Source organism: Argopecten irradians, chromosome 1, assembly GCF_041381155.1.
Source record: "Argopecten irradians isolate NY chromosome 1, Ai_NY, whole genome shotgun sequence".
In the NCBI taxonomy this organism is placed as follows: domain Eukaryota; kingdom Metazoa; phylum Mollusca; class Bivalvia; order Pectinida; family Pectinidae; genus Argopecten; species Argopecten irradians.
The window spans coordinates 16,295,619-16,308,871 of NC_091134.1; the positions used below are offsets into that span (position 1 = coordinate 16,295,619).

Here is a 13,253-nt window from a genome sequence, read left to right on the forward strand (position 1 = left end):
AACTCAAACCAAATATTGATAATTGATAAACTATACAAAGGGGGATGTGATATAGCCTGTCAGCGGGAACTTAAAAATGAAGGTGCCTAGCTCTATAAATACCCGAGACTTTTTCTTTAATCAAAGATATAGTTAAATTAAGTTATTTCTCTGTTAACAGGTGTTTGTGTCGTGGAAGAATTTGAGTTTGAAGAGAAAACCCCTGAAGTATCTGACTTCATCGCCAGTTCCTTCTGGTATCCCGGTGCTGCGTCTCCCAAACACAGGTCTTAGTTCAGGAGAGACAACCCCAACACCTAGTCCTCGCCCCACTCAAATTCCAGGACCACTGAGTGCTAGGGGAAGCTCGGGGTCAGGGGTCACTGGGTCAAGGTTGAGTCAACGCAGGTCATCAGTACCTGGTATTATTCCTTTAAGGAAAAATTAGATTTAGCTGTTGAATAATTGTAGTTGTTATTTGGATGGCATACAATATGTTATATTGATGATTTTCAATTTTTATGAAAATCAAGTGTCCTGTCATCAAAGCTAAGCTGTGATATATAAGTGATTTGTTTTTCATAAAGTTTTTATGGAAAATATTTGTGTTTCTCTGTGAAATCGAAATAGCATTTTATAGTCTAGCTGTCTAATCGAGAGTTTTATATGTAAGATTCTTCATCTTTCTCACTCTAGAATTCCAATGTATATAGAAAATCATATTAGGAAACATATTTTGATAAAGTGTTGATTTATATAAATCACAAAATTTCAGAATCATAGAAGTTTTATGCTTATCATTGCTGACATGATAATCAAAAATCTTGCCAAAGTTAGCATATACATTGTAATAATAATTATTGCTCCGTGTAAGCTTATTGAATTTATTTAAAGTTTTTGTAACTGTTGCCATTTTATACCCCTGTCATGGAATAGGAACATTTACTTAAAAACCATCCTTAGCCATCACCTCTATAACACCTGCTTAACAAGACTGATTTCTTAGGGTCCCACTTTTGGCCAGGTTCAACACGATGTGTTTATTCCTTTGTCATTTTGGGGGTCTTCCAGTGTTATCAATATCTCTCCACTTCTGTATTGTGAAATTATAGAATCCAGCCCGAGTTATCTTCTTATCTTTCATTCCTGGCCAGTAGATCAATACAGTATCAGATCTATCACGATATAAATATAAATTTCTGCTGTATATGTTCAGTCACTGTAATAAATAGGGGAGGGCTTATTAATGAACCAATCTATAAGTTGTGGGTGAAAAAATTCAATCATATTTTAAATCTTTCTGTACTATTGGTACATTAATCTGATACAGCAAATGCCTTTTTTCCTTTGAAAAGCAGTATCATGCCATGATTCACACATAAAAGACTTGCAAGTTAATTTTAATATGGGATTACAATGTTGATGTTAGAGGTCACATGTTGTAAAACATTGTTGATAATCCAAAGGATGGGAGAATTTATGCAACTTTTCTCCATCTAATCATGGCGAATACGGTACCTTTTTTCCTTCACTCTGATTAATGCATGGTACTATGTACTGCATTAGCTGAAGTCGAGAATGTTGCTTAGCCAGAGTAAAACAAGGGGAAGCAACTCTGATAGACCTAAATGGAACTTAATATTTGCGAACTACATTATGCTGTTAAATTTATTTATTTTTGCTTTTTTTTATTGGCAATTTAATCAATTATTCTTTAAATTCATAATGAAACTACTGTTTGAACTAATCCCTCTTACTAAAACCAAATGAAATAATTCAGTTGTGTAAAATTATGCATTTTGTATTTGAAAGTTGTTTAAAATTATTATATTACCTTCAATTAAAAACAATCTGTATATTTTGTTCTTGTCGAGCAATTGATTATTTTCTTTGAAGCTTTATATTATGTTAATCATTTCTGCACCATCACTATTTGTGCCAAATATTCTAAATCTATGCAGTTGGAAAACTTGATTGTGATAGACATTGTAATAATGTTTGGTGTACAATTCTTTTCATTGTGAATATACTTATTTGTAAAATTTTCTCCACCTCAGATAAATATATGTTTTAGTACTATGATTTCAAGTGTAGCTGTGATTTAATTGTACATTTTATTCTGTTTTTATTTATTTTTTGACAAATTTGTGTGATATTTTTCTCAGTTGTAATTTACATGTTTTCCATCATCAGAGCTTGTGATATTATTTACCATAAAATATACTGCTTCTTTTATTTATCTTCTCTCTGGTTTCATAGCTGGAGTTTAAGTACTTTTATACCATATTTGTTTAATTTATTTGACATCAATTATTTATAATTTATGATTTCATTTACTGTTACAGAAAAATGTGTGCTTTGACTATGAAACAGTTAAAATACATTGAAAATCATTTATATCATTATTTCTTTATCTTTGTTCAATTGTTTATGTATCTCCTGTTGAGGGATTGGAATATTATAATAATGTCTGTCATGTCTGTCTTTTATGATAAAACAGTTCTGTGATCTGTTTAAACTCTACTTTAGTTAAAACTCATCTGGTAGAAATGTGAAACTGTTGTTATTGAATTGTCAGCTTGTAGTGGCGATATGTCATGATACCAAAATGTAACTTACATTTGAATTTTATTCAAACATCAACAAATTTCTTTGGATATTTTCGTTTACCACTCACTCTAGCTGAAGTTTCATACTTGTATCAATAGTTCATCTTGGTGATGAAGTTTACAAAAAAAATTCTAGAATCTTGATCTTTTCATTCTATATCTAAAGCTAAATATAAATGCAGCAATAATTGAAGCTACATATATGAGGAAAAAACCATTGCATTAACATCACAAATGGTGTGAAACATTTTTTTCTTTCAATTCCAGAATCTGTTTTATTTATATATAATCATAATAGCTACAAGTACTAGTGGAACAAGTGCCTTTCCAGAACCTTTTGTATGGCCTTTTATATCTACACTATACCAGTATACTAATACCAGTATCTTCTCTTGGTGTTATTTATTACACTAACCAAGTAATTTGTGATAAGGTATACTGTACATGTAATTTCGACAAACTGTTCATAGAGTAGATAGCTATTTTGAAATGACAAACTAAATTCAGTTTGAGACGGAGCTTTACAACAACAGTATGTACACAGGGACTTGTAGCGTAGATTGTGAGAAAGTCTGCTGTGTATACATGTGTACTATATGAAAGGACAAGGGAACCAACGGCTCGCGTGGAAGAGGTACACCTGCCTCTACAAAAGTCGCCGGTATTCCGTCAAATATGGATAAATATGTACATATTTAATACCAATATATTCTTAAATAAATTTTCGACATGGAGAACACAACTTCAAACACGAAATAATATATAAACACCTTTATTTCACTAGGAACGTGGAAAATGCAGTCAGATTACATCGGGTGTACCTCTTCCAAGTGAGCCGTTGGTTCCCTTATCCTTTTATATAGTATAAAGTACACATGTATACACAGCAAACTTTCTCACAACCTACGTTACAAGTCCCTGTGAGTATGTACAACCTTTATCCGGTTCAAGATTGTTGGTGCTGATATGATAAGTATTTTCTCTATCATACCTGATATTTATTTATTTATTGAAATACATGATTTAGGGTTTGTGTAGGAAAATAAGCATCATGGTGATTTGTTGGGAATAAAAATTGTTTGAAATATGTAATATGCCTTCATTATAATTTTGCTTTCCTAGACTAATTTGTACCGCTTATATTTCGTAGATTTGAAAATATTCGCAATGTGGAAATTTTTTGCTTATTTCATTTATAAGTCATCATAATTTTATCCATGGGTTTACATAGTAGCAAATTCTAAATTTAATCTTACTTCTGATCAGAAGTATTTCTCATTACACATACAAAGTGCAAAATGTCTTCAGAAAATTTATCCATAGAGTTACAAAGTAGCAAATGAAACTTACGAAGTGCTAAAATTATCACATTGCAAACAATTTTGAGGCTGACTGCAAAACAAAGCCACATGATAATTGGAACTATTGTCATGTTTACATTTCTGTGATTTAGCTGGCTAGATGATTGACTATCATTCTGGAATCATGAAGATGCATCCCGACTAGTATTTGTGCACCATAATAACTAAGTATTTATGAATAATTATTAGAATCCTTTTTTGACTCATTGAACATTCAAAACAGTTATTGCACATTGAACAATTATCTAAAATATTATGATGCAAAAAAATGTAAGATATATTTTGGCAACACCTTTGTCATTTTAAATGAAACATGTTTTTGAAAACAACAGACAAGGCTTGTTTCTGACTCAAGCACTTTACTCTGTAACAAGCTACATCCAGGTGTGAGGGCAAGAACATGTAAATAATATCAAAGTCACAAGATCAATTCATTTAATACACTAATCGTAACACTCACTCATACAACAAATCAATAATAAGAAGAACTATACTAAACTAAAGTACCGGTAAACAATGCAACAAAGTATATCAAAGGATTGACATGAATATTTACGCATACTTTACCGTAATAATATCCCAAATCTTGATAAGACCATTGTAACATGTTTAACAATTTACATGCACAAAGTAGCATATGAAAAATGTATGTACAATACATAGGTTTCTTGCACAACTTGAATTTTGAAAAATAACAAATGTCTATTTTTAAAATTTAATTGTGTTTGGAATTTGATAAAGTTACTTTAATAGTACTTAATTTTTAATGAATTTCATTCTTCAATAAGACACAAATACATGTATATCCATGCAAAATAAATTAGAGACTAATTAACAATATCTAAAAAGTGTATTTCTCAAATTCTATATACATAATGTTGTCCAATATAATTTTGAAATCAGATTACTGCATATTATTTAAAAACAATCTTCCTTTAGGAATTCAATGTTGCCTTTCGAACAACACAAAGAGACAATAATCAATATTTAATACAAACATTTGGCATAAAAGTTTTCGTATTAGAGTTTAAAAAATACTAGCATGCAATGGGGTCCAAAATATTGTATCATAATGGGTTTAATATAATACAACAAAAATTGTTTCTGTAACATTAATTTGTCTTTGACTTTGCAAATACATATATTATGTGCTAATGGCTGTTCCAAAATTATACACATTGGAGCGGTGAGAGGCACATTTGTTTAAAACATCACCACCAATGAAAATAACTACAAAAATGGGGATCTACCCCCACTTCCAATCAAGTTTTGATACAAGTGCCTCCCAAGTGGAATATTCTGGAATAGCCCTAATTAAAAACTCACTAATTCAACAAGAAAACAGTCTGTCCCTCTCTCGCTGGAAGAAGTAGAACGACTCTCCGAGGAGAACTGGTGGCGGCCGCTTGTCGAGGATGTAGTGATGTGGCCTACAATCTCCCACAGGCTGGAACTGCAGCATTTGTTCGTTAAGGGCCAGCCAGTCAATCTGAATGGTGGGATAGTATGTACGCAGCCACTGGTAGTACTTCAGTGTTGGGAATGGAATCTTCACCCGAATGATGTCCATTAAATATGGATCGTCCATAACACAGTGTTCTATAGGGATAGACACAGATTTAGACATCTCTGTGATCTGTTCATTTTCCACAATGAGGTAGTCTATGTATTTAGCTATAAGGCCTTTATGTCCAATATCGCGTACTTCATCTGCATTTACCTCTGGAGACAGAACTAAGAAGAAACGATCATCATTTTCTTTTTGAAGAGGATTCAGTGGATGTTCAAATGGCATAGGTTTTTTCTTGAACATGTAATTACTCATTACATCTTGAACAAAGGCAGGGCTTTTATTGTTGTCAGCCCTAGCCGATGTGGACCTTCTTCGTCGCTTAGCCATATGATGCCCAATATCTTCAGGTCCTTGACTCTTGGATCTGATTGGCTGAAAATACTGAACCTGGTCTTCAGAAGACTGAGACGAACGGGGATAGCTGACATAGTCTCCGAATCCCTGAACAACTTGATCTGGGGTTGAATTATTAGTTGGAAGGGGTTGACTTTGCAAAGAAGGACTCCCAACATAAGAAGATCCATGGTTCTGCATTATGTTGTCTAAGGTATCTTGGGAAAGATTCAGATAGTTTCCAGGCTGGAAATTTTGGAGACCATTGTACCTTGGATCCTCTACCATGGGGCCAAACGGTATGCCTTGCTCTACAGGAATAACAGTATTGTGTTGTTCTCTACTGTCATACATAGCTGAGGATTCAAACTGTTTGTTCCTTCCCATGCTATGGTTGTAAGGCGAATTCTCTGGAATCATTGGCCCATATCTGTATCCATTGCTTATCTGTTCAGCTGCAAGTTGATCTTCATGCTGTACCACTTGCTTGACAGCAGCAGGAAATGTCATTGGATCCTTCTGATTGGCAGTGTCAATAATTTGATGGTAGGGCTGTTGTCGCTGCTCCCACCCTGGCATTCCCATGCTGTTGTGTTGAGGAGGAGGAATGTTGATCTGTCCTTGCTCCCATCCCAGAGCTCCGGGATTGCTATGTCTCGGCACTCGCCCCTGCTCTCCAACTGTATTGTCTATGGTACCATTGAAACTGTGGCTCCTTTGACATTCCTGACCAAGCTGCTCCTGTCCAGCTCGGTTCTGGTACAGAATCTGTGATGCTGTTTGCCTTGTGGCAGGTGTTGACAAAGAATTACTTGCAGAAGTATTTGTTTCTGCTCCGTTTTCTCCATGGACACTCGCTTCAGAATGAGATTCGTACGTACCATTGACTGGACCACTAAGATGAGGATGCTGCAAGTTAAGCTCTGCATCTGTGTTACACTGCTTTTTGGTATGAGGCTCCAGGTATTTATTCACACCGATAAATGGTGTTGGACTTGAGCTGATGTTATTGTAGCTTGAGTAGTTTGGCTGTTCCAGACCTAGCGTGGGTTGTATCTCAGACAGATGTATATCACGGTCAAGTCGAGTGAGGAGTTCAGCAGCTATCAACGATTCCTGATCACGACCTTCCAGCAGACTGGAAAGAATAGTTCCTTTTTTACCTGCATTCATATCAGATACATCCCCTTTTGTTTGCAAATCTCCATTTTGGGGTGCATCAGGCTTATTCATAGATTTGACACTATGGCCATCAACATTTGTGTGCTCTGTTGGCTTGTTGGAGACTGTTGTATCTGTTTGCTGATTAGCTGAGGATATAGATGTTCCCTGGGTATCACGACAGTTGTATGATGAGGATACATATTCCCTTGATACATTGGAAGTTGTTTGTTCCAAACTTTTTGAGGATTCTGCAGGAGCACTGCCTTCACGAGAGTCCTCCTTTTCCACATCCAAGATGTCTTCATCTTTTTCTAAACAATTCATTCTTGCCATCACCTCTGCAGCATTTTGTTTGGCCAAAAGGAGGTCATGATGACTGGGAACCAATTGATTTGAGATACCTTGAGATTCAGTTTGATTATTCCTGTGCATGTGTACTTCTTGTTCCTTAAATTTGGTTGATAGATCTGTAGATTCCTGTTCAACAGACATGTAGGATTGAGTGTGATTCTCATCTAATGATGACGACTTTACGTTGGTAGTAAGATTATTGGGCTGACATGAAGCTTTGTCATTATTCTTCCGCTTACAACTTTTGTTGCCTTCATTTGTTGTGATATCAGGTTCTTCTTCAATAACTCCTTTAAGGTTTCTTCTTTTTCCTGTATTATAAGCAAAAGAACTTTCATGGTGAACATTTAGGTGATTAAAAGAATCTTTCCTTGCCAAAGAAAAGTAACAATGAAATCTTTATCCTCTGCAGAATTCATGGAGGTTATGATTTAATTCGCTGTCACACCCAAGGTAGGGAATAAGTATTTTTCTTTCACATACAGAAGATTTTCATTGTGACTACGTATGGATCCATCAGATGCATAACTTTATCAACAATGTATGCCATGGTTATGCGCTGCATTTATTCATGCATTCTGGATCTCCAGAAATTACTTTCACTGTCATAATTTCCACCCAAGGACTATCTCATAGTAAAATTGAAAGCATTTTAGGAGAAATTAGTCTTTCCTTTGAAGATTATGTAGAGGGTGACACCAACTTCACAGTTATATTACAGTCAACAATGGAGAACCATGATTGGATATTTTGTTGTTGCACCCACAGCCTTCAGTTTCCCTAGGACTTAATCCGTTGGTGGATATAACGACAGTGATATATAAGTAACCCCTGGAATATCGAGGATGGTATTCATGATATCATGAAAATGTTTTGCAAATACTTCCTATTCAAGCACAATTTGTTGAAGACAAAAATTTCTCACAGCTTAAATTGGTGCCACATTATCAGTGAATCAGCCTTTATACCAGGTATACCAATCCTGAATGTTTAAACAATAAGTGAAGTATTAGCCAATTTGCAGGCAATAAACTTGGTAAGCATATACATCTAGTAAGATTTTCTCTACTTTTATAAAAGTGAACAGTACAAGTAAGAGTTTTAATTGAAAATTTAAAAAAATCTTAAATCCCTTCTTGCACTTAACTCACCATGTTGTGGAGGATTTCTTGGGCTCCTCCTGACAGGAACCTTTTTCAATCTCCGAGGAGTGTGTAATGGACTTTGAATGTCTTCAGATTCAGTGGATAGTTCATCAGAAATGAGTCCAGTGTCATCCTGAATACTTATAGCTGCAACGAAATGGAAATGGTCTGAATAATACTTAGTATACTCAATTTTAATGTGATATTAAAAATACTGATGCAATGACAAATTTGTCACAGAGTCTTGTATGATAGTGACAGCTCTTAATAACCCTCCATTAGTTGGAACTTTCAAGATATGTGATTCTTGTGTGACTTTCTTTTTGTTTAACACAATTTTAATACTTGTTTTCTACTACAATCCAAATATATTTATTAAAATGCATAAATTAGTTAATTATGCTAAATAAGCCACAAAGTGTGACTTTAAGAAATTGTAAAAGTTCTAAGTTAATGTGAGATCAATAACAAATCTTAATTGGCATCCAACATTGATATAAATTATTTTTATCAAGTCAATGAAAGATAATCTTCCTTCTATCTATATTTTAGTTCTATAAAACTGAACTTATGACTTTTAAAAGGGATGGATATACATTTGTAAGGAGGGGGTAATTACTGTGTTGAATTCAGAAATTGTTACATATAATTTAGAGAACTTTCTGATAAATAGCAGTAGCTGACTTCAATTAAGAAAAACAATAATAGCTTTCTGTCAGTCATGCTGTGTTCTGATTGGTTCAGCTTCAAAAGGCAATATACACAAATACCATGTAAGGACATTAGGGCTAGATTGTCCACATGCATACCTCATGCATACCAAATAGGAGAAAGTTGTTAATTCATGATAAAAAAAAAAAAAGTCATCACACTGCAATAGTGCTCACCCAAAAATGCAATATGCAACCCCAGGGACCAAGGATTACGATTTATAAGAGCTACTTTTCTTTTGTTTAACTCTACATTCTTTGTTTAGTGGTTTCTGGTCAGACTATTGGTGCTTAGAGTGAGGAATATTAAGGAATACTAGAGAGTCATACATTCTTTTATTACTCTGTCAAGTTATAATGGCAAGAGTAAAGAAAGAAAGAAGGACAAGGGATGTCAGCCAACAATTTTTTATGGTTGGAAAAAAATCCATCAGGTACCAACAAATCCATATGTTTTAACTGTTACACTTTTTCAAAAAGTTTTTGAACAAGTTTTTGAACAAGTCTTAACAGTAGACAATGTATGACATACAGCATTTTTAATTTGCTGTACTGAGCACTGTAGTGTCATTCTTAAAAGTGTTCAAATTATCAGATTTTTCATAAAATTTCATATCAAATGCATTAGGACTCATTAAAATTCTTTTACTTTAATTATTACCTGGAGATATCTTTGGGCTACAGAATCTTTGCTTCCTTTTTCTACCCCTTTTTGGTGTTGATTTTGGGCTCATCTGATTTTTCACTGCGAAATAGAGGGATACAAGTTGACAGCATATAAATGGCAAATGAAGTCTTTTTACATATATATTCAAAATCTGTTTTGGATCTAACTTTAATGAAATTAAACTTAACTTTAAAAAAATATTGATTTTTACTGTGATAAAACCTTTCAATTTGTACAGTGCAATGTACATGCAATCTAATTGCAAATGTGGTTCACTACTTGTTTGTTTTTTTTTTCACTAAAGACACATGCATATAAAATGCTGAGGACATCTATTTATGAATAACTGGTCAGAATCCAATACATTCAACCTCTTTCATATTTAAATTAGGATATCACTCTCTAGTATACAGTATTGATTTTAAAATAAAAATGTACATTTGAATGTTTGGCGTCCTATATATTAAATTAATGAAGGATGATTCATTCATTAACACTCATAGACAAATTATACTGTTAGCAAATAACAAAATGAAATGATTACCACTTTCATTCTTTTCCACAACTGTTTGTTTCTGATTGCCACTTTCCTTGCAACAGTCATCCATTTGTGCTTCCACTGCATTCAATATCTTTGAAATAACAGACAGTTTGCATATATATTATTGAAACAAGTAATTAAATTCTAATTTATCTTTCCATAGGCCTATAATATAATTTTCTTGAACAAGATCTTATCTTGTTTCATAAATTCATAATTTGTCATTTGAAATTACTGTTGTTGACCTGCTATATAAATTATCTTTATTTTTGTACTTTGGCACTATATTTGGAGTATTTCCACTTAAACGTTTTCAATGGAAAGTGCCTATATTCATAGTCATATCCCCATAACGTTTGAAAGTGTGGCGCTGACAACTTTTTTTTTATCATGGCCGACCACAGGGGCTCGGGATGACCACGAAATCCAAATTATGCATAATGGCAGTAAACACAACGGCAACACAAAACTTCAATATTAATACACAATCTTACCATCATAAATACTTGTAGTAGATTTCTAGATTGTGTTTTGAAAATATGAATGGGTGTTTTTGTTGCTGTCGTCATTTGACTCAAAATCAAAATCCCTGTGGTGACATTGACACAATTATGTCATAACTTTTACAAATTAACGTCACTTAGATCTATATATTATATATGAACTATCTGTCTGCACACCAAAAGAATAAGTAACTCAACGATTACTATTTAGTAAAAAGACCATTCTACGGTTAATACTGTAAGAGGAGTAAAAATGTTCCGTTTCTTACACGCCATTGACAGCTTATTTCAGATTCATCACTGATGCCATGATCCATGATTGATCACTGCAACCTAACCCTGAACTTACTATTTGGGAGGATCTACTTGCGTAAAGATCAAGATTCAATCTTTGACATTTACCTATTAAAGTAGTCGATTTCCAAAGCTGTTAATGAAAACTGATCAATGAAAATTTCGCAGTTCCAGTTGATGGAGTTTACATTTGGCGTCTGCTACAAAACAACTTGCATCCTGGGATTGATGAGAAAATGAAACTGGAGTTATGTCCCTTCCACCGAAGTTGGACTGGCGGGAAAACTCGATGTTCTAAGCTTAGACACTCATAGGCCTACAAGCATATTGGGCTTTATTGGTCACCTTATGCGATAAAATTAAAAAGAAAAACAAAAGGTATTTGCTCGTAGGAAGTTGTTTCAATTGCCGAATACCAACAACTCTGAACGAGTCATTATGACCACCTTTCTGTTTTGTTTTCTTTTGCTGTAACAAATGATTAAGACGGCCTAAAGACAAGTTAAAGATGCTCCACCGCCGACAGAGCATAAATGACATTCATCATTTGAACAATAATTGATGTTCAATCGTATGTATATATGTCTAATTAACACAAAAACTATAATAAAATAATTTATTTTGCCTTTGGTGCATACATATCAGTATTTCATTCCATATACGGTATAGTGGCACGGATTTTTTTCGGGATGCAATTAATTATTTCTTTATATTTTTAACTTTAAGTAAAATTGGAAGCTCAAACTTTTCAATGATGGTAATGGTGATAACTAAGTAACTCTTGTAACTGAAGAAAAAAAATACTCAATCGTTTGCTCCTGTTTTTGATAGTGAAAAAATACCATTTGTCAGCGATGGAGCATCTTTAAAAAACAAATCGTATTGTCCCTTCTTTTTTCTTTTCATTATGATAAGGTTGTATCGAATCATTAATGAATCTATTCAAAAGCCATGAAACAAAGTCCAAATATGGATCACGATAAAATGACTAGATCTAGATTTCTATTTAAATTCAATAAATTCAACAATATTTTTGTCTTTTTGCATACAAAATAGTTTATCGTCCTTTCCATCCGTCTTTTTGTCTGAATTTTTTGTCTTCACTCTTTTGGCCACGAGAACAAGAAACGTAACAAACTTTCATCTAGGTCTTTAAGGACTGTTTTGACCGTTAAAACAATTTTGATTGTTCCATCCTTAGTATTCATCTATTGTTAAATGATAAAAACACATGTGTAGCTCTTGCAAAATATTACAACTTTTTCTTCCATTTACGTCTAGTGTCATAAATTTGTCTAGTATTCAGCAATAAACAAAATAATTCAGTTCGATCTACTATCAATGTGCGATTTTCTTAATTTGGCTCTGTATATAATAGCATATAGAAGTTTTTGAAATTTAAACAATTAAAATGTGTGAGTCTATTTTATATCTGTTTAACGATAGAATGATTTCATAATAAAAGCGTGGAAGTGATCGGATTAGGGGGGCGTATCATGTACGATTCGCGCCTCTAATCCCGCTTAGAGGATTTTGCGCTCCTGTAGGGATGTGTCCATTGTTCGCTACAATCTACTCTTTAGCCTTTCACTGAGAGTGGTAAAGCTCGTTCGCGTTGGACAATACGATCCTAAAGGATAAAGTTAACTAAGGAAATGCTGGGTATTAGAGGGTAATTAGACCAGTGTAACAGATAGTTTACAAGTATCTTCCGAGCTCAAACGATCTTGTTGACCAAAAGGACAGCATTTAGTAGTCTTCGGAGATCCAAGTTGGAACTTTCAATCAGATGGAGCAATACAAAATGTGAAAAGGAATTGGTTGAAAAGGAGAAAAAAATATTTTTTAAATTTCTAAACAACACTTGTACATTTTCCGTGTATAATTGCGAATTTACTGTTTTAATTAGAACTGGACGTAGTAGTTATGACATTTGTTCCTATGAAATGTGATTAAACTAATGAAATAGCGCGATAACTTTGGAAAGGAATAATTTCGTACAAGTTTTTTTAAAGTATATGCA

The 13,253-nt window shown here is 33.7% G+C and overlaps 2 protein-coding genes across 2 annotated transcripts in view; one reads left to right on the forward strand and one right to left on the reverse strand.

Annotated features, from left to right (window-relative positions):
• Positions 1 to 3,680, forward strand: part of LOC138318982 (uncharacterized) — a 48,549-nt gene extending 44,869 nt beyond the window's left edge. Inside the window, 1 exon segment of the mRNA XM_069261849.1 lies at positions 161 to 3,680. Coding sequence (XP_069117950.1) covers positions 161 to 427 — 267 coding nt within the window. The 3' untranslated portion in view covers positions 428 to 3,680.
• LOC138318976 (uncharacterized) lies at positions 3,663 to 11,463 on the reverse strand. Its single transcript, XM_069261835.1, has 5 exons — positions 11,339 to 11,463; positions 10,437 to 10,524; positions 9,887 to 9,970; positions 8,522 to 8,662; positions 3,663 to 7,681 (listed from the first exon to the last, which is right to left on the reverse strand). Exons 2-5 carry the CDS (start codon positions 10,498 to 10,500, stop codon positions 5,280 to 5,282), a joined length of 2,691 nt encoding a protein of 896 aa, XP_069117936.1. The 5' UTR covers positions 10,501 to 10,524; positions 11,339 to 11,463; the 3' UTR covers positions 3,663 to 5,279.
• Between the last annotated feature and the right edge of the window lie 1,790 nt (positions 11,464 to 13,253).